Below are 20,921 nucleotides of genomic sequence, written 5' to 3'. Positions count from 1 at the left end.
AATGCCCAAATAATAGGAAATAGTGAATGTATGATCCCACGTATACTTTCAATATGACTTACCGCAGGGCCACGAGCACCAGCAGGACCAGCAGAGCCAGGAGGACCAGGTGGACCCTGTGACACAATAAGGAGATGATGGTATGGATCACTTGGAGTTAAATTGTCCACCTTTTTATTTACAGATAAGCAATATGTTCAAAGCTAGCAGCTGTTTGGAAACATGGGGAAGCTATGCAGACACTATAAATAATCAACAAAAATTTTGTCCAGTTCCTTTTTCTACCAATGTTAGTTTTACTCAGTTGCATGTAGGCACTGATACATATCATATGCATTAGACCCCTTCCTTATTTTGTGAGTTACTCAGTGCTTAAGCTGTGCCGGTGTCAGCACTTCTCAAACAACTTGAAGACTTCCAAAGTTACTCCCTTATTTTAAATAAATAAGATTGTTCATGCTGCATGAGCACCAGATGGGTTGGAAATTGAGATAGGGCTTGGTGGGCCCTATCTGCTTTTTGGTGTCCTGAAGAGTATGTGGATTTAGAGCTTAATATCTGTAAAGCCACCAAGAACATAACGTGATGTCTTTTCCCATGATATGCTTATAAAAGAGGTCAAGAAACTCTGACTGACAAATGTATGACTCTTCCAAACTTCCACTTTACTGCATGAAATAGAGTTTGCATAGAAAAGATATGTAAATAAGCAGTAAGCTATTTACACTGGTCTTACCTGAAATCCTCTTTCACCAGCTTTTCCAGGTGCACCGCTGGTACCTGCAGGTCCAGGGTGACCAGGAGGTCCTGGAGGGCCAGGAGAGCCACTTTCACCACGGTCACCCTGAAGACAGTGACAGTTGACAGGATAATAAATGTAATGTTTTACAGAACTACAAGGCACAAGTTACATAGTACAGAACTACCCGTATTGTTATCTTTATGTAACATTTATTTGGCAATTTAAAGATATTGGTGATTCCTTACTTTGCCTCCTGGGGATCCATCACGTCCAGGTAAGCCATCTGAGCCAGGGTTACCCTGGAAAAAAGAATGGTACAGTTTGTTCATAAACCAGATGATGAATACACAGCTTGTTTTCCAGTAAGCTTTAAGAATGTTTATCAAAGAAAGAGAGAGCTCTCAAGAAGGAAGAATTCCTGCAGGTAGAGTGGCCCATAAAGGATCTGTAAGACCTGCATTATTTTGTAGGTATGTGGGCAGTGTAGTCTCAGGTTCGTATCCCAGTGAGACTCAGATGGTGGCCCACAGGTAGTAAAAGGTATAGCAGAGACAGCAGGCTACACTAAGCTGAGAATGCAATCTGTCCAGACCCCTGTGTGTCAGGCACTCAAGGGAACCTTAAAGCATATTTACTCCCAGAGCTTCCCATTTGTAATGCACAAGCTAGCACAGAGGTCTAACACATCCACTCACATCTCTGCCAGGCTCTCCAGGTAGCCCTCTTTGTCCAACAGGACCTTGTGGACCAGGAGCACCGCGTTCTCCTGGGACACCATTGGTGCCAGGTCTACCATCTTCACCCTGAAGAAAAAAAGGAAAGGATTTTATTGCAAAATAATGTACCTGTGAAATACCATTGTATTACATATCTTTAATTAAATATGAAATGATTATGAAGGGCCAATGTGACTGGTGGTTGTGAATACTCAAATCAGATAAAAAAAGATAAAAACCTGGTCAAACTGGTTTATTTTCATTGCTTGTAATATTCACACAAGGTCATTGAACCCAAGGAGTGTTCCTTATTGTTTTGTCAAATAAGAAATAAAAAATGAGCATGTTTCTTCTTATGCGCCCCAAAACAATAGCCAAAGGGGAAAAAAAGGCAAGTCTATCACTATATTACTGATAAAATACAAATCAAGCCTTGCACAACATTTTCTGGAGGTAGTTGAAAGTATTTTTCTGTTTGGGTCATAATATTTAAGCAAGAAACAAACTGAGAATCAAACAAAATAAATTACTTGCAAGTGAGACTATGACTCAAATCTCATCTCAAGGGTGGTTTTTCATCCATGACTGCCTTAAATGTGTGAAGCTGGTTATTTGCTTCTAGACAATTTGATCCAGGACTTTTGGTAATAGAGATGAAAGACAATCTCACATCCCACAGCTGCTGGTTACTGGACATTTTAAAGCCTGATCTTATGGATGTAAACATAAATAACTGTAAATTCTGTTGTCTCTGAACTGAAAAGCATTTAACTTTCCCCCACCCCAACACGTTTCTTACTTGTTATATCTCCAAGCTATTTTTAGCAGCCGAATTACAACTGTGGTGTTAACTTTGATGTTTTTGCTGCAGTGAATGTGCTCTCACCTTGGCACCTGCCATACCAGGTGGACCACTCGGGCCACGCAGACCTGGCAAACCCGTGTTACCTCGGCCACCAACAATACCTTGAGGACCTGGTTCACCTGGTGCCCCCTGTTTAAGAAAATATCAGAGCAGTCAGTATTGAGCAACTTTAACATTCAGTTGGGAGCTTCTTATTCTTGACAGATACAATCCTTGTCTATTGCTGTAACAGTCCCTTGCTGGACATGTACTTACCCTTTCTCCTCGTGCGCCTGGTGGCCCTTTTTCACCTGGTGCACCTGGCTCACCTCTTGTTCCAGCAGGTCCTGGACTGCCAGGAGAACCAGCACTACCGGGGGGTCCAGGAGGCCCATCCTTGCCTGCAGGCCCAGCATTACCTGGGGGACCTGGACTGCCCTAAAAAGAGTTTTAAAAAGAAAAGCGTGAGCTGTGTTATCTAAACCAGTAGCGCATGCTTACTGGCACTGGTCTTTCCTTATGAAAGCCAGCCAGACTTGAGTCATTGCCTGAAGGCAGATTTAGGGCCCAACCTCTATTCACCCAGATCTGATCTGGTCTTATGAAGAGAATATTTCCACCTACCGCTTTCAAAACATTTTTTTCTCCCTGCTGTCTGGACTTACAGTTTGCATAATGCAACACCTGCACATTTTGGATGCCCAGTGGCTGTAATGCATCCAACACAGGATACACATTCCTTACCAGTGGCTCTACCACAGAAATTTGGAATAGTAGTAGACCTTGCCAATTTATTGAGTCATTTTGTGCTAGATACCTTTAAGGTGTTGTCTCGTACACGTGCAGAACAAAGTATCTTTCATTAAAACTCAGTATAGCCAATGCATGGAAAGAATTGTGGTGACTTTAATGTACCTTAAATTAAATCTTACTTTTTCTTTTTATTCAGCAATATTCTAATTTGCATCTATCTGTAATTAAAAGATTAAAAAAAATCTGTTTATTCAAATATATATATATCTCAGCATACAAGGATAGCTTATAATTTTAACTTTAAAATAGTAAAACCTACTGTATTCTTTTTATTGTCTTAATTTTTAAAGAATCAAAAATCAGAATCTAATTTTTACTATAGGAGTCAAAAGTAGGTGCATGTTGAATAAACAAGGATATTATAATACAGCTTTTCTTCAAAGATATTGTACAAAATATTGGAATTAGCTGATGCATCAGCATACATTTTTATAAAATGGGATTGCACACCGGTAGATTAAAATTCAGATGCAGGCCATATCATAAGACAAGAACTTTTGCTACAGGAATCTTTCCAAACTCCTCTGTCCCAACATAATGAAGTCTTAATGCCATTCAGTGCTACATGCAACTAAAAATAAAACAAAAATCTCAACAGTGATCTATAAAATGTGGTTTTGAAAATGCACACCAATTCAAGATCCTGACCTGAGTATTTCTTGCATCATAACAGAGCAAAAGACTTATACCACCAACAGCAGTACTCAAGAACCTGATCCAGGAAAAGGACTCCACTAACTCTGATGGGCTTTGGGAAGCAAACCATAATAGAAGGAGGAGTATCAAGACAGTAAGTGAATGAACTGCTATTGCATATGAAATAAGAGGAGAGAAACTTTCTTTTGCAGAATTTTTTTCTTCCAAGTTCAAACATAATATTCAGGATGCTTTTGATTATGTTACATTCATGTCAAATTACCTATAACTTAATACAGTTTAATGTATTAATATATGTCTAAATATATCCACAAGATAAGAATAAAAGAAAAGGGTGACAAGACAACTTACGTTGCTACCAGGGGGACCAGGCAGACCACGAGCACCAGGGAAACCAGCAGCACCCTATAAGAGGTCAATACTTTCAGTTGTCATTTTTCTTAAGATTGGAAAAATGTGAACAAATTGATTTTTATATAACAGCTGACTTTGAATTATATTTAGATGTTTTCCTTAAAACGTGAATTAAATGTCTTGGAACTGAACAAAAAAAAATATTTTAATTTTTATTTTCCCTTCAAGGGAAATATGTTCCTCAAAGGTAAACTAATGGGCTCTGAGAAACTTGGCAAGGGCAGCATAGAAATCTAATTACAATTGAGATAAACCATTTTAGAGATTTGTGTCATTGAACAAAAGCTATTTTGGCACCTTACTTATATTAAAATCAATGTAATTGAAATCACTAAACACTTCAACTTTAATTACTCTTTCTGGAACACTTTAGTTATTCTTTATTTATGCAGATTTTAAAGCCATTGAAGGTCTTATTTTTCATTAATCTGATAGTTTTTATAATAGATAAAGTAATTTATCAGCGATTAAGTCAAAGAGATACTCACAGGGCCTCCAGGAGATCCACGTTCTCCTTTTGTTCCTTGGGGACCAGGTGGACCCTACATGGAAGAAAGCAGATAAAGCAAATGATTTGTTAAGTCAATTAAAATTATAGGAAGTGTCATTAAGTTTTAGGCAGTTCAGATGCTTACACTTGGGCCCAACCACCTTGAGGCTGAGGGATAACTGAAGAAACCTCTCATTTAGCAATGAAGAACAGGAATAACTTACTGGTGCACCAGGACCACCTTGTGGACCTGCAGCTCCTGGGGGTCCAGCCTCTCCTCTTAGACCAGGTGGGCCTCTTTCTCCTTTACCACCAGGTTCCCCATTTTGTCCCTGTAGAAAATTTGTGCCTTTACATTACGACTCAAAAATACAGATGATATCATTGTCATAAGAAACCCTACTTTTCTGAAGGGAATTTAAATATAAAATTAAATGTGAATGCAGGTGAACTCTATTGGTCAACCAGTACAGGAAGGGAAGCATAAAGAAATGTTGCTGTATGTGTGACTGAGTACAGAAAGAGTATCAAATGAATCAAATGTGTGTAACAAGTATGTATATTAAAGGAATTACAGCAAGCCTTTCTGAGATGAAGATGAACTTAGAGAAACTAAACACTGACAATCACATTCAATTGCTTTTGATTTATACTTACTGGAGCTCCAGGGAAGCCAGCAGGTCCAGGAAGACCTTGTTCTCCACGTTCACCCTGTAGAAAACATCAGCAGTGGAAGATGTTAGAAAGACAGGCTTCAAAGTTAGAGAACACTCCCATAAACAGCACTTTTGTTTCTTTATCTTATCAGCTTCTGGAACAAAAAAACCCCAACCTAACCTGAGCTCCTGAGGTCTAAAAAGAGCTGTTAAGGATTTACCCAATAATTTATCTAAAGTGTGACAAACTGACCTCAGTCACACCTGCAAAACACTGAGCACAATCCAAGGTGTTGCCCAGATATACTGAGATCCAAAAGTGCTGTTTTACCAATCTGAAAACTAAATACAAGTATTTTTAAAAGTTTGGTTAACTGGAAGACAAGATGCAAACAACTATTTCTGCATACTTGCCTTGACCTACCAGTGCAGCCCTCAAACCCCTTTACAATGTTAAAAGCACTGATTTTCTGAAATCCTTAGTGCCTGTAAATCCTGAGTCAACAAGAGCCAAATGTTCTTAGTTTATTTTGAACTTGCGCCACATGTGCTCCTCACAGGATAGGTACAACACCAATATCTATACCATGATATAGTCATAATGGGAGAAAAGTACTATCACTTACAGGACCACCACGAGAACCCATTGGACCTGGGGCACCTGCTGGACCAGTCTCTCCCTGTAAGGAATAAGAATGATTACTCCGTGTTTTTCTTCTTTCCATGAGACAGTCACTGGTGGGACTCTTTACAGTATCAAACACCATTATGGAAGATGCTTTACCTTATCTCCAGGTGGGCCGGCAGGACCAGGAGGACCAATGGGACCTACATTACCCTAAACAATTAGAAAATAATATATTTTGTCTCCAAATATAACAATGTTAATTCCTCTGTTCTGTTCCATTTACATTTCAGTTTAGAAAAACAGTTTAAAATATTTAAATGGAAGTAAGTCTACAATGCCAGGGTGTTGTTGCACACACATTTTGGAATGACACTCCAAGATCACACCACTTTGCAGCACAAGAGAACTCCAATTAACTGATTCTTTTTTTTTCCCCACCACATAAACCTAATCCAAACCTACCTAAATTAATAGATCTTTTCAATGCTAGGCAAGTTATCCATTGCCTTAATTTTTCATATACATAACTGGTCCACTTCAGTATATGCTCAACATCTCTTGACAGACCACTGACTTCTTTCTTCTTTGAGAATTTAATGTGTACCTTATGGTTCAAAATTAAATTTTTATATTTCCTCCAACTCATGCAAGCTGCATTTCTGTATTTGTCATCCCTCATTATTTTGATGCATATACTGCTTGCACATACTCATGAGATACATGTATATGTTTCAAGTGTCTATTTTATGTTTATATGCTATATAGATGTATATCACATATAGTAAACTGTAAAAGTATTCTCTATGAGAATACTTAGTAACATAATGTCATTTATGCTTCATTATAACCAGCATTTTCCCCATCAATCAGCTAGATTTAAAAGCCAGTCACATTTTCTCTACTTTTGTGTTGCTGCTTTCCCTCCAAAGCATTGTCCCAATTAATTGTATTTTTTTGATTGTAAAAAAAAAATCTGTTATATCTACCCAAGAAGGTGTCATCACAAAATACTAGTATTAAGTTTAGTTTATGAAACTAGATTTGTACCACATAAATAAAACACAATAGTATTACTATTTTACCTCTCCTAGATGGTATTCACTGTTAAATTTAATAATTTTCTAAACATAGATTATGTGAAGCTGAGTAAATGTTAGATATTTAAAGACTGCTCACCCTCTCTCCTCTTGCACCAGGAATGCCATCAGCACCTTTGCCACCAGGTTCTCCCTAGCAAGCATAAACAAACAAAAAAGCATAAGCAAGAAAGCAAGATTAAGACAAGCACAGTGTAGGGAGGAAAGAATTAAAGCACTACAGAGAAGAAGATATGATACTGATGGTATCTCAATGACCAGATTTCCTTATTGTCATCACACAAATCTAACACTGGAGATGACATTCTGACCAGTATTCAGCATCAGATACTGAATAATTTGATGAAAAAAAGAACCAAACAGATTCAAAATGGAGTCTATGCCAAACTGTTTACCCCTGGTATGAACTATTTTCATTCTTAATTAACTTCATTAGAACTGTTTTGATGTACATCTCCCCCAACAGACCTAGAACAGCAAAATATCTAGCATATATTAAAATAGTTGAAAAATCCTACATATTTTCAACATATAGGTCCCATATCACACTGCTAAATCCGCAGTACTGCTACACAGTCAGCACCTCTGAAACAGGGACAAAAGGTAGTATGTGAACAAACCCAACATCATGTGGGAAGCTAACACCAAATTAGCATAAAATTAGCAGAGGGTTGGTGTGTTACCTTATCCCCTTTTGGTCCAGGACTTCCAGAAGCTCCTCTTTCCCCTGGCATTCCCTGTAAGCCAGGCAGCCCTGTGCCTCCAGGGGCACCAGGAGGTCCAGGAGGACCCTAAAGAGTAACAAAAAATTATTAGGAAAATAATAATAATCACCTGAATGCTAGACATAACAGCAGGAAAACAAGCAACCCTGTGGGTACCTTAGCACCTTCTGAACCAGCAGGACCTGGCCCACCTCTTGTTCCAGGAGGTCCTGGAGGACCCTGTGCACCACGTTCACCTGGGACACCATTTTCACCCTGCGACAAATAAATGCATTATTCTCTGTTTCAAGGTTCATAGTTTGTTAACTTATTCTAGCCATTAAAGAAACTTTGCTGTATGATTTACCTTAGGGCCTGGGAATCCAGGTCCTCCAATATCACCTTTTGGACCCTGTTTATGAGAAAATAAATGCAAGTTATCTGTGCACTTTATTTAATAAATCTGCATTGTGGTTGGCACCCGGTTTCTCTTTTCTATTATTCCTAAAATCAGACTTCTCTACTCTGCAGAGTGCTGAAAGCTGTCTGAATTTGGAAATGTAATCTAGGAAGACTTCTCATGTATTTTTTGTTATTTTAAAGAAAAAAAAGAATAATAAAAAAAAGAATTAAAAAAAAAGAATCACTACTTACTGGTTCTCCAGGCTTTCCATTCTCTCCAGCTGGTCCGGGTCCACCAGGCAATCCCTATTGGAAGGAACCATATTATCATCCAAGTTACATAGATAAATCATTAATTTCTCTATCTAGCAGACTTTTTTTTTGTTTAGACAGAAAGATGTGTGCCCAACTCATTACAATCTGTTACAAAAGAGGAGGTGCTAATTTGATAGCTGGAAGTTCTATGTGATGTAATCTACTAAATGAGCCAGCTGGTTTGCAATTATGAAATGTTTAAGCTGTAACTTTGGTTGATTTGTCTTACTTCAAAGTATGATGACATGCACCCTAAGAAAACTGTTTAGATGCCCCTTCATTCCTCTCTCTCTTTTTCATTTCTGCTTCTTTTCTTTTTTTTAGTCTATTAAAAAGATTAACATCAGAAATTAATAAACAACACGCAGCACCTGGAGGCCAGGTGGACCTGATGGTCCTGGTTCTCCTCTCTCCCCTGAAGCACCCTGGAATCAAACAAAAGACAGAAAGAAATTAGAACATTTCAACATAAAAACACCTTAATGCCACCTCTAATGTATGCCTTTTTATTGTGGTTTGATGATGACATTGCACAATCCCAAAGACTAACATATCTTTGTGTTCTAGTGTTTCCTCTTTTCACTCCAACTGTTAGATGTAATTCAGCAGAAACATTTATACTTGATACTAGTCTGAAATGCTCTATATGCTAAATGGGACAATAATGCACTTCAGTTGGAATAGATGGTAGATTCCCAATTGACTTTGCATTTCAGCTTACACCATGTATGTCTGAATCAGGTTTCTCCTTGGTAAGTTTTGAGTATTAATTTATGAAAGGCAAAGAAGAGCTCTTTTATTTGTCTTCATAAAAGGAAATTTTTTATATAACTGAAACTATTTTCCTTCCTTTAAATTTACAGTCCCTATTTGTAGATGCCAGATCACCTTGACAATAACAGGTAATTGCCTCTAATGGGACTACAACACTTACAGTAGGTCCAGGAGGACCTGGGAGACCAACATCACCATTCTTCCCAGCAGGACCCTATACAAAGACAGAAATAGGCTATGGTTGTGGGATAATTTTTATAAGACTCATCAAATTATTATTATGTCATTATTAAATTATTATATAATTAAACAAAATGTTAATGAAACTTACAGGTGTTCCAGGTGGTCCACCGGGGCCTCTTTCTCCATTTTTACCTGGTGCACCCTTACAAAAGAGGAAGATTACACTTGAAATATTGCATGCAATAACATAAAGCTGCAGTATAAGATAGCCCCTATATGGAGCAATTTATTTTAATGTGTGACTGATCAAGCATAAACATAGGAGAAGTAGAGAAGTTCTACTCACCTCATTGCCTTTAGGACCAGGGAAACCCATTACACCTGGTTGACCACGTGGGCCTGGAGGGCCAGGTGGACCAGAGCGGCCAGATTCGCCCTGACTACCCTGGGATAAGCAAAAAAGTAATTAAGACATGACATCTGATGTAAATGAATCTGAAATAAATGAGTACCCAGGATATTAAATAGTGACTGAATGCGAGATCAGGCTAGAGACATTGTCATTCAAAACTTATGTGTTTTGTGTTTCAACTAACCTTCTGTCTCTTTGTATCTTAAACAGTATGAAATAGCAAGATTTACAGAAAGTTATTAGAATGAGACAGCACGTAAAGTGATCTGGTGATTAAAATAAACAAAAAAGAGACAATCTGACTGTGATAACAACCTGCCATGTAGATACTGTTGGGTGTGAGTAAGGTCACTAGGAGGACTAGTATAAAATATTAGTACAATGTACATACTGGAGGGCCAGGCTTCCCATCACTTCCAGGGCTTCCAGGAATTCCAGGCAAACCCTAAAATTGAAAAAAAAAATTGTTATTCTTCAGTTTAAAAAATATATTATTAGTTTACAATATATAAATATATAAAATACATTTTAAACTACTTGCTTAATTTTAACCTTTTTAATAAAATTAATTAGAACTCTTCCCATTCTACCCCCATCCCATTAAAGGGAAAAATGAGAGAAAACAAACAAATTCTTTTGTTAGAAGTCCACTGTTTTCTCTAAAAATCATTGTATATAATCAAAGCATTGGATATTAATCAACATACAAAACCGCTGTGCTCTTACAATATTTGGGAAGAAAACTAATTTCAGATGGTAAAAGCAAGGAATGAAACAATTTTGACTATGTACCTTTACTTAAAAGCAACATAATTTATAACATAGTTTAGTTACCTTGGTTTATGTTTTTAAATATTATTTGTGTTATAATTTATTCATTTGCATTTCCAATAAAATCTTGTTAGCTCCCAGAAGCCTGCAGTCAAGCTGACTTTTGAATTCAAATTTATTGGCAGCAGTTTCTAGTTTTTAGTATAGTTCACAATGTTGTTACATCCTGTACATACTATGCTGTTACCTCTGAAAATCTTGATGTGTATTATGAAAACCTGACCAAAAGCTTGTTTATTTTAATTGCAAATAAACAATAAATATAATACTTCAGTGTATTGAAATATAGCCATTCATGTATAATTTAAATGTTAAATTTAAGCCTATTAAATAATAATTTAAGTAGAAATATATATAAACACAATAGGACAAATAAGTATTAAATATAATAATCATAGTGTATTTTATACTAAATGATAAAATTTGCTAAAATGTAAACAGATAATACAGAAACTCATCCAATGTTAATTTGCATTAAAGTAATCTCATGACAGTGCATGGCATACTCTGAGAACAGGGGATCATATTCAACTTAATCTAAGCTTCCACACTCACTTGTGACAGATGTTGCCTGAATTCTCCATGTATCTGCATGGTTATCTATTGCACTATGAATATATGTACTCTACCTAAAGGAATTAACAGAAAAAAAGTTCTAATGGGCCTCCTCTATTGCATCAGCTCAGATAAGGCATCTCTAATAGAGTGTATCTCATTTTCTTGAAGACATCTTGTCTTACTCTCATTCCGGGAAGTCCTGGGCCTCCATCTTGTCCACGTTCTCCTGCAGGTCCACTGGGGCCAGGAGGACCTGGGCTACCACGTTCGCCTGCAGGCCCCTAAAAAAGATGTTGAAATTCATAGCAAGGAAATCAGTATCATATTGAACATTAAATTGTCCATTAAACTTAAATGGATTTTCCAGAAGTTTTGGGGTTTTCTTAGAGAAAGACTTATACCTTTTCACCTGGAAGCCCGTTGCTACCAGGTAAGCCACGGAAACCAGGGGAGCCCTGCCGAACAAAAGAACAATGTATTATAGGCAGCTTGATTTAGTAATGGCAACTGTTACTTTTTGTAAAGTATTTAACAGTAGACATATTATTATGAAAATTTATTAAATAAATAGATGGAAATGACCTTTTACTCTATCAAGAAACTCTACAAAATTATTGTCTCTTTGGATATAAACCTCCTGTTTAAATCATAGCCTGTCCTTCATTATTTTTAGCCTGCTCTGTGTTAGTTATTTTATGAGTTACCTAAATTCATACCAAAAATAACACATTCAGTCTTGAACAGTTATTTTTTTCTATTTCAGTACTGAAAAGCTCTTACAAGAAATGTGAATTATAAAAAATGATAAAATGTATGATCAATTTGTTCACTGCGCATCTTTGGTTTCACTATAGCGTCAGCAAAAAATAGAATCAGTTATTAAATTAGGAGTTATAAGTAGATCAGCAAAATTTCCTTGGGAACAGATATCTAGAATTTGTAAGGATGTTGTTATTTATTTTGGTGAATAAACCAATTCACAAATTCATTTGCGAGAATGCTTTTTTGAAAGTTATTGAATCTACTAGCAAAAAAATCCCTGTTGGTGGTAAAGATACTTAAACACAGACAACCTGACAATAACTTTGTTATTGACATTATTGACATTTCAGACCTATTGACAATGTTGACATAAAGACATATCCTGAATGTAGAAACAAAAAGCATTAATTTCAATTTCCAGAGCTGAAATTTTGTGATTGTTCATTTTTGTTAACTAAGAACTAATTTTGAAATTTGTATTTATTTTTTTTCCCCATGTAGTTCTCACAGTTTATTGTTGCTTTTCAGTTCAAACCTTTCAATACAACTTCCAGTTATGTAAGATCCCTTCTGCTTTAATATTAAAAGTCCAAATAATTTAGTGCATTTCAGAGTAGGATAGAGAGAAGTGTTGTGATTCATATGGAGAACTAGATATGAATTCCTCCTAGTTTTGTAACCCAGTTTCACATTTGGATTTTGCTGAGAATAGATATGGAGCCGAATTTCTCCTCAAACAATTTGGAAGACCAGAGTTTGATGTCTCTGTATGAAGTCAAAATATACAGGTCCATCCACAGAAGCTTACCCTTTCTCCAGGTGTACCAGGTACGCCATTCTGGCCAGGTTCACCATTTGCACCTCTTTTGCCTTCTTCACCAGGAGGTCCAGGAGCACCTGGGGTGCCATTTTCACCCTAGCAACAATAAAGAAACCAGCCTACTAGTGAAGTGAGAAGTCTCAACACACACCCTCCACTTGGGTTTTGTATGAGGAATGATTCAGTGTTCAGACTTCCTTGGAATAAGTCTCTGCATGCATTTTAATATCACTTACACGCTCGCCTTTTGGGCCTGGATCTCCTTTTGCACCATCCTTACCAGGTTCTCCCTAGACAGAAAAAAATCCCATTCAAATTATGGGTTGCAGCAGGCTATTATTCTAGAGCTGCTAGATGTAGTAAAATACTAAGAAATAGACATAGTATCTTTCAAATTATGGACTCATTTTTATTTCACATTTTACAAAGGAATTAGTACACACTGGTTGAACCTGAATGTAGGATGCACAGGTCTCCTTAAAAATCCAATCAAGGAAAGAACTGTTATGATCTTAAAAACCACTGAGTAAAACAATATGACTGTTTCTGAGCTATTTTGGATATCACTGGGATGCTTGAAGTCCCCAAGTATTTTCTCTGACAATAAACTACATGTATTGTAAGGCTATCAGAAAAGAACCTGCTGGGGCATGTGACAGTATAAGAGTAGGTACAATTTTCTAGGTATAGTGGACTGTGGACTCAGGCAATGTAAATTTAAACCAGTTTAACTGGGATTTTAAAACAACAGATTTTGTCTAATGTAGCTGGTTTAGACAAGCTCTTTTTTGTGGAATGTTTTTGAATTGATAGATAATTTAGGAAAGCAAGTAAATATTACCATTTATGTATAATTTATATATATAGTAATATACACATGCCTGAAAGATAAATATCCTATATATTTATAAAAATAATTGCCTATTGTTATTATAAAATAATTATTAGACCATCTCAAGTGAATGGGACAAATTCAGTGTTTGGGTTTTCTTTTAATGGTATCAGAACTATTTCCACTATATTTGTTTGTAAACCCATTGTGATGAATATTAGTAACTTACTGGAGTGCCTTTTGCTCCAGGGTTTCCACTTGTACCTGGAGGACCAGGAAGACCACGACCCCCTGGGAGACCAGGAGCACCAGGAATACCAGAAGGTCCCTGTGGAGAATGAACAGCAGGTGGGGATGAAGAGAGCATGGCATTTCTGGACTCTGCCCAGTCCAAAGAAAATGATATGAAGAGCACCCACCATTTCACCCTTGTTACCAGGGCTTCCAGCTCTTCCAGGAGGGCCCTAAGAAAAACAAATGTATAAATAACCAGTGCTGGTAACCTAGATCTAAGCCAAAGGACATGTAGGGCTTTCTGAAACGCAGGTTGGCATATCACTTCTCAGTTCCCATGTACCTGAGGTCCTGGTGGCCCAGCAAGACCTTGAGGACCAGGTTCTCCTCTCTCTCCAGGACTACCACTAGAACCAGCAGGACCAGGAGGACCAGCTTCACCCTGTGGCAAAACAGTAAAAGAAAAAAATGAATGCATTTTAGCCTTTTCTTCAGGGCAATCGGGATTATCTTTGCGATTTCTTCCTCTACTGTGATATCTTCATAATTTGGGAAAAATTATCATTATCACCTGAGTGCAAGAGCAAAATCAGCTCTGTGCTGAGACACAAAGTACCCATTGCACTCCAGCCAGCACATACTGCACAGCTCCTCTGGTTGTGGGAAGTTCAATTAAGCCCCTACCATTGTGCAACATAAAGCATTGGGTCTACCACTTAATGGTATTTTAGGGTGGGTATTAATGAAGATGATGAGAAACGGGTTTGTCTCCTGTGATGCATATGAAAACACATCAGTTCTAGGCTCGCAACCAGTGTAATAACAGCCAGGAAATGGAGGACTTAGAAAATAAAGTTGTATAATGGCATAAGCTGGTTAACCAGAGAAAGGACCAAATGCTGTATTAGTACGCATTGTTAGTGAAATACCTTAAAACCTGGAGAGCCTGGAAATCCTGCAGTTCCGGGGGGACCTGGGGGACCCTTAAAAGTAAAAGAAATATTATTCATGTGGAAGGTAAAAGCCGTATGCAATTAACATTACATTAAAAAAAATGTCTGATTACGGGATTTTTCTCTGAGTAAGGAAACATCTGGCAAAACAGCGAATATAATTCATTCTGTAGAAGATTAAGTTTGGCTAGTCCTAAAATATTACATCTGCATCTTACTTACCCTGACTTTTACATGTTTAGCTAAATTTCTGTGTGCAAATTCAAAAAACCCTATGAAAACTATCATTAAAGAGATTAAATTATAAACAATATTCAAAACTTGTTCTAATTATAGAAAGGTTAGGAGGGAAAAAAAGCCAATATAGCTATGACATACACAAGTGAACATGATCAGGTTTCTAGGAAGATTGGAAAGGAAAAATTTTGCCCAACTTAGACAGCTAAATAATGTATTTGATAAGACAATTTGATCAGCATAGAGAACAGCAGTTCTATTAATCTATATGTTCTCTGACAATAATTTGGTTTTGGATCTATGCATTTTCTAATTTACAGTGTTAAAGCTCTCCTATTGAACTGCACATTTCAAGTATCCCATCCAATACAGTTATGAAATATAATAAATTAAAGTGCTCATGCTTAAACAACTACAACCTCAGTCTCGGGTTTGCTAGCATTGCAGAACATCAGCTAGAAGCAACAAGACTTGAGTAACACAAATGCTTAAACATTTGTAAGTCATCTTACAGGTGGGCCTGCTGCTCCTGGAGATCCGTCTTTGCCATGGGCACCCTACAAAAAGAAGAGAGGTGTTGGGTGCCGAAAACTACCCAGGACACAGAATGTATGATTTTCATGTATGATTTTACAGGCACTATATAGTTTTCTAATCCTTTGCATTACAACTGTTTTAAAGTAAAACTATGATGTCAGGAATTCTCAACATATTGAAACAAAATATGATGCTTCTGGATAAGATAAGCAGCTGCAATTACTTACAGGGCCACCAGGATTCCCAGGTCTTCCTCTTTCACCAGCTGGACCTCTTGGTCCCTAGAAAACAGAAGATGAATCAGTTAGATGGCTTCCAAAATAATATGGTGGAGCAAAGAGACATTGCTCTTATTTGCATATTTCAGTGTTCAATGTATGCGGTGGCATAATTATACTTGAAAGAAAGATGAGTAATTCTGTTAACCAGGAAGTGCCAGTAGCACTTCCATTTAAATACTATAGGATACACATATTTACCGGTTGGCCTGGCGCTCCGTTTGCTCCAGGAAGACCAGTTTCACCCTGTTATGGAAAGAAAACACTAATGGCAGACTGAACTTTGGTGAGGACATTTTTTGGTTTATTCAAGAAGAAGAGACATAAAAATGAGACAGCTTCTCTCTGCATGATGCTGAGTGTCATCAGCATGAACTGAGGTCTGTGAGGTCTGAGAAGTCTAAACAAGTGCCACAGCTGGTCCAGGCATGTCCTTCCATTTTGGAATCTTATCTATAATACAGCTACAAATTAGGACGTGATGTAGTTCAGAATGTCTTACTCTTTGGAATGATTCTCAGTTCTTTTCATGGAGATATTATATGAGTTTCTTTAATGTTTGATGGATTTTTAGAATCGTGTAATATGCAAAGCATATCTATAAAATAAATGGCAGAGGGTATTACTCTACCTATTACAAAGATGACACTATAGTTTTTTACCTTTGGACCAGGAGCACCACTGTCACCTCTGGCACCATCTTTTCCATCAAAACCCTGTGGGAAAAGTAAACTATGAATATATATATGCATATACATATATATATATATAAAACTGTGAAAAAAATATATATATCTTTGAATAGTATTCATTTGACATTCTGGAAAACTTAATTCCTCTCAGCAAAATATTAAGCTTCAAGACAAACTCATATAAACTCATATTTTTAATGGTGATTGCTACCTGCTATTGGAACACTTTTTGAAAAGACAATTCTGAATCTTCCATCTCTCCATGGTTACTAGTTAAGAGTGGATGTTTTTCTGGAAAGCATGATTCAGCCCAGCATTTGGGATGAAGCTTTACAATTGAGGTAACTAGATAAAATTTAAGGTCTTTGTTATGGAATGTCAGATTGCATTGTCCAGAAATTGGCCTTTAATTTTATGATTCAGTCTCTTTAGCTTGGAATTGATGACTGAAAGAGCACAACACTGCAACACCATAGTAGAGTAACAAACTCAGCTATACTCAATATACTCAGTACTTACTCGTTGACCTTTCATCCCAGGCATTCCAGGCATTCCAGGATGTCCTTTATGACCCTGAACACACAAAGATAGATTAATAAATCACATACTTACTGTATTAAGGGCACAAGCAAATGTTCATTGTGTGTCATGTTCACACAACTAACTTAAATTGGGAGAACAAAACTTTGATTAGGAGACCACTGTTAATGGGGGCTTTTCCATACCGGTAGTCCAGGGATTCCACGGTCTCCATTTCTGCCTGGCCTTCCTGGTTCTCCCTGTTGAAAGAAAGTGATTTTTTTTTTGCTGTTTTGCTACTGTTTCAGTTACTGGCAAAGATCCGATCCTAATAGATCAAGGTGAGGTGGAATAAGCAGATGAAACTCCCACCGAAGTTAAGAAAATTACAGCAGGGTGCTGGTTCACTAAATAACTGCCTTCTGAAAAACAGTTGCCAGTATTTATAAACTCAATTTTTAACAAGATTTTGGTTAAAAACTAGTTTATTTCAGGCCAAATTTTAGGAATAGAAGTTTACAGAAAACTTATTTTTCATGGTGATACACTGCTTGTCCTGCCTTGTACTATACCTATTCTTCAGGACTAGAAGCTGTGACATAAAAGATGGTTTTAACAGCTTTAACTCTCAAAGCAAGATTTGAGGGAATCAGATTATAACTGTTAATTTATTTTGCACCAGATCAAAATAACATATGTAATACTTAAGTTTTCTTTTTCTTCTTCTTTTTTATTTTCCTTTTTTTCATTGTGTCAATCCAGCTGCCCACTGGAATTTAAACTTTTTTGAAATGGACATTTATACCTAAGCCAAATCTACATTTTTACAGTCATGTTGTCAAATTAAGAAATAGGGAGATGATAAAAATTCTTAAATGCAATGCATCAATGTGCTATGCTGTTTTACTATTCAATGAATTTTCTTTCTTCCCATTTATTAATCACTGGATGAATAATTGTGAACTTACATCTTTTCCTGGCGGACCCACTGGGCCTATCATTCCAACAGGGCCTGGAGGTCCCTGTAGAAATATAATTAATATTAAGTATAATAACAAAAACATTGCCTCCTTCAAATCAAAGATTAGGTGTTATAGAACACTTGTACATTTGACGTACATAAAAATAGAATTCTCTCTAAAATTTCAACCCACTCCAATGATGATGTTCCTTGTAGAATCATGCCTTTAACATATGCAGTTATAGAAATGTATACGTACAGGAGGGCCGGGTTGTCCTGGTTCTCCGGGGGAACCTTGATATCCAGCAGAGCCCTTTAGTACAGCAGAAAATGGTTAAAATGTGAACAATTACATACATCATTCCATGGTGTTTCTATATTTTGTAATAATCTCTTAACTGTAAGGAAAATAGTAGCCAGAAATGTGAACAACTGAGCAGAACCAAACAGAATATGCTTCCATGAAAAAAGAATTAAAACTTCAACTCTAAAAAGAGCTGTACATCAAAACCACAGACACTTTGTGTGCTCCCTGCATATATATTAGGATTCCCACTTTCCTTTATCTCTTAAATATTTGGATAAATAAACATTTGGGAATACCAGCAAATGGCAGTGTCATGTCTTAAGGCAATCTTAACTGACACCCCACAGAAAAAAAAATTCAACATAGTATATAAATTTATCAGTTGAACATTACCTAACATGTATGACAGAGAGAAGGAGAAGCTGAATTAAAAAGACTAAGAGATGATTATGGAAAGGTTGATTTTACTTACAGGGGGACCTGCGTGACCAGGTGGGCCAGGAGGGCCACTGGGACCAGGGGGTCCTGGAAAGCCACTCTGTAGTGTAGATTAAAAGATAATCATTATATTAATGTAATACAACTATAAAGATTAATGCAGTGGCAATAGTTGCCAATAACTGTGAAATAAATTTTTACATATTAGTACAGAGAAAAATTCACAGTGACATGCACTTGGTGCAGCAAAAAAGAAACAGCAGTATATGCACACATCACTAAATACATTGTCTACAACCTACAGTCTCTTCAGAAAAGGGATCACAGTGTTTCTCTTTGCAGTCTTAGCTAACATATTCCACAAGATAATTTCCAGGCTGTGTTTGTTTTTTTTTTTTCATTTAAGTCACTCTTCCCCTTCCTTAGACACCCAGAAGGATGCCCACAGCTCAGTTTTTTAGCTACCTATAGTGAAGGAATAGATAACTGAACTCTCAATTTGTTAGACAGTAGATGAACTTCAGCTTCTCTGTCATGTAACTGAGCTTTATTAGCCTAACACTACATCTTCAGTGGTGGAGCCAAAGTGTACTAATATCCTTGCTTGCAAGTCTATTGATGTCAGATTTTGCTTTCTAATTTCTTTTGAAATTTCTCACCTGCATTCAGGAGCTATATTACATATACATAAACAAACCGTTAGAAGAACTTTGTATGATAAATTCTGTTTACGACCCTAGACTTTTTAGGACTTACAGGTATATTGAATTCAGGTTGTGTTTTTGTTACTGTCAGTAAGGCATTTTCACCAATGAAATCTCTTCTGAGCTTTAAAAGTACTAAGCCATAAGAAAGAAATTCTGTCTGGACTAACTAAAGGACTTGGAGGATGAAACCTTGATAATTTATATAGTTTAATTCAAATCAGTAATACTTTTCCTCATTTTAACAGGTGGAAATGAAGTAAAATATTGAAGAAATTCTCAATTTGGGAAGAGTGCTAATGTTTTTAGTTCCTGTAGCAACAGCCATGAAAGTGTTTGATACTGCAAAACAGAAAACATTCGAAAATTAACACAGTAGTTTACTACAACTATATATGGTTCTTTAAATAATGTTTTGTTACACTGTTCATGGATTTGACACAGCCAAAACAACTGAAGTATACAAATTACATGAGAACCTATGTGTGCTGCAGTACTGGTAGTATGTTGCTTAGCTTAATATTGCACATAATGTGTTTCATGGGATATTTCTATCAGAATAGGTTGTGTGTTATATATGTTATGTGAACCTAATTTTCATAATACAAGATTAATAGTATTGCTATGCTATACTGGTATACCAAGTACAGAATACTACTATACTACCAATATATTATGTTAATATTACTTCACAGATTGTCTTTTGTCTAAAAACTAGAGAATCATTGTAATGTTTGCTATTTTCTAGGACAAGAAATACACCAAGTGGCACAGCAGTTAGTTTTTGGGTAAATCAGGTTGCCTTCAATGTGTGAATACAATGACCAGTCCCTTGCTGTTAATTGTTAAAAGTTTGATTAAACATGAATTGGAGCCATCAACTCATCAATTGCTATCAACTGATTAGACATACAGCTATAAACAAACAAGGCATTATTTTTTTCAAGGTGCACACTGAGGAGATAAACTGATAGGTATGACCTTTGCTTGCTGCAGCATCTCCAGACCGTGAACAAATGTGCATATTTCAGCTAGAGTATGTTCACTGGTGGAAGAAGAAAGACATATGTGGAGGTTGTACAAGCAAGTAAAGAGAAACTGTGTCTATAAGAAGTGGGAAGGCAGCAGGAAGACAGTAATGGAAAGATGTGTGACTAAGAAAATACCAGGCATGGTAACCACCCATGGAGAAATGTTGGTGCTATAGCTGACATTTTTTATTTTATTACTCTTCCAAATTATTTTAGTTTGGGTATTTATTCAAACTGTTTAAGTTGAAAATTGATAAATTAAATTTATAAATAAATAAAGAAATTAGTCTATTTGCTGTTAATGACAAACTGTATTTTGTTCTATCAATTTTTGTCACATCTGCCTGTAACTGCTCTATTACTTACTTTGCAGTCATATA

At 36.6% G+C, this 20,921-nt stretch overlaps 1 protein-coding gene across 1 annotated transcript in view; it reads right to left on the bottom strand.

The window, feature by feature from the left end:
* The window catches only part of COL3A1 (collagen type III alpha 1 chain), a 50,187-nt gene that overhangs the window by 5,939 nt on the left and 23,327 nt on the right, over window positions 1–20,921 (bottom strand). The window contains exons 6-44 of the mRNA XM_031045873.2: window positions 18,841–18,906; window positions 18,321–18,374; window positions 18,069–18,122; window positions 17,307–17,360; window positions 17,101–17,154; window positions 16,552–16,605; window positions 16,091–16,135; window positions 15,839–15,892; window positions 15,587–15,631; window positions 14,814–14,867; window positions 14,228–14,326; window positions 14,070–14,114; window positions 13,880–13,978; window positions 13,055–13,108; window positions 12,807–12,914; window positions 11,638–11,691; window positions 11,419–11,517; window positions 10,239–10,292; window positions 9,782–9,880; window positions 9,584–9,637; window positions 9,413–9,466; window positions 8,850–8,903; window positions 8,416–8,469; window positions 8,129–8,173; window positions 7,939–8,037; window positions 7,741–7,848; window positions 7,137–7,190; window positions 6,117–6,170; window positions 5,959–6,012; window positions 5,334–5,387; window positions 4,901–5,008; window positions 4,675–4,728; window positions 4,124–4,177; window positions 2,579–2,740; window positions 2,345–2,452; window positions 1,438–1,545; window positions 988–1,041; window positions 737–844; window positions 63–116 (exon numbers count right to left, since the gene is read on the bottom strand). Of these exons, the coding sequence (XP_030901733.1) occupies window positions 63–116; window positions 737–844; window positions 988–1,041; window positions 1,438–1,545; window positions 2,345–2,452; window positions 2,579–2,740; window positions 4,124–4,177; window positions 4,675–4,728; window positions 4,901–5,008; window positions 5,334–5,387; window positions 5,959–6,012; window positions 6,117–6,170; window positions 7,137–7,190; window positions 7,741–7,848; window positions 7,939–8,037; window positions 8,129–8,173; window positions 8,416–8,469; window positions 8,850–8,903; window positions 9,413–9,466; window positions 9,584–9,637; window positions 9,782–9,880; window positions 10,239–10,292; window positions 11,419–11,517; window positions 11,638–11,691; window positions 12,807–12,914; window positions 13,055–13,108; window positions 13,880–13,978; window positions 14,070–14,114; window positions 14,228–14,326; window positions 14,814–14,867; window positions 15,587–15,631; window positions 15,839–15,892; window positions 16,091–16,135; window positions 16,552–16,605; window positions 17,101–17,154; window positions 17,307–17,360; window positions 18,069–18,122; window positions 18,321–18,374; window positions 18,841–18,906 (2,739 nt within the window). The remainder of the gene's footprint in view (window positions 1–62; window positions 117–736; window positions 845–987; window positions 1,042–1,437; window positions 1,546–2,344; window positions 2,453–2,578; window positions 2,741–4,123; window positions 4,178–4,674; window positions 4,729–4,900; window positions 5,009–5,333; window positions 5,388–5,958; window positions 6,013–6,116; window positions 6,171–7,136; window positions 7,191–7,740; window positions 7,849–7,938; window positions 8,038–8,128; window positions 8,174–8,415; window positions 8,470–8,849; window positions 8,904–9,412; window positions 9,467–9,583; window positions 9,638–9,781; window positions 9,881–10,238; window positions 10,293–11,418; window positions 11,518–11,637; window positions 11,692–12,806; window positions 12,915–13,054; window positions 13,109–13,879; window positions 13,979–14,069; window positions 14,115–14,227; window positions 14,327–14,813; window positions 14,868–15,586; window positions 15,632–15,838; window positions 15,893–16,090; window positions 16,136–16,551; window positions 16,606–17,100; window positions 17,155–17,306; window positions 17,361–18,068; window positions 18,123–18,320; window positions 18,375–18,840; window positions 18,907–20,921) is intronic.

Source organism: Melopsittacus undulatus, chromosome 8, assembly GCF_012275295.1.
Source record: "Melopsittacus undulatus isolate bMelUnd1 chromosome 8, bMelUnd1.mat.Z, whole genome shotgun sequence".
In the NCBI taxonomy this organism is placed as follows: domain Eukaryota; kingdom Metazoa; phylum Chordata; class Aves; order Psittaciformes; family Psittaculidae; genus Melopsittacus; species Melopsittacus undulatus.
The sequence above is the reverse complement of the archived record's forward strand: the minus strand, read 5'-3'. Positions and strand labels throughout refer to the sequence as shown.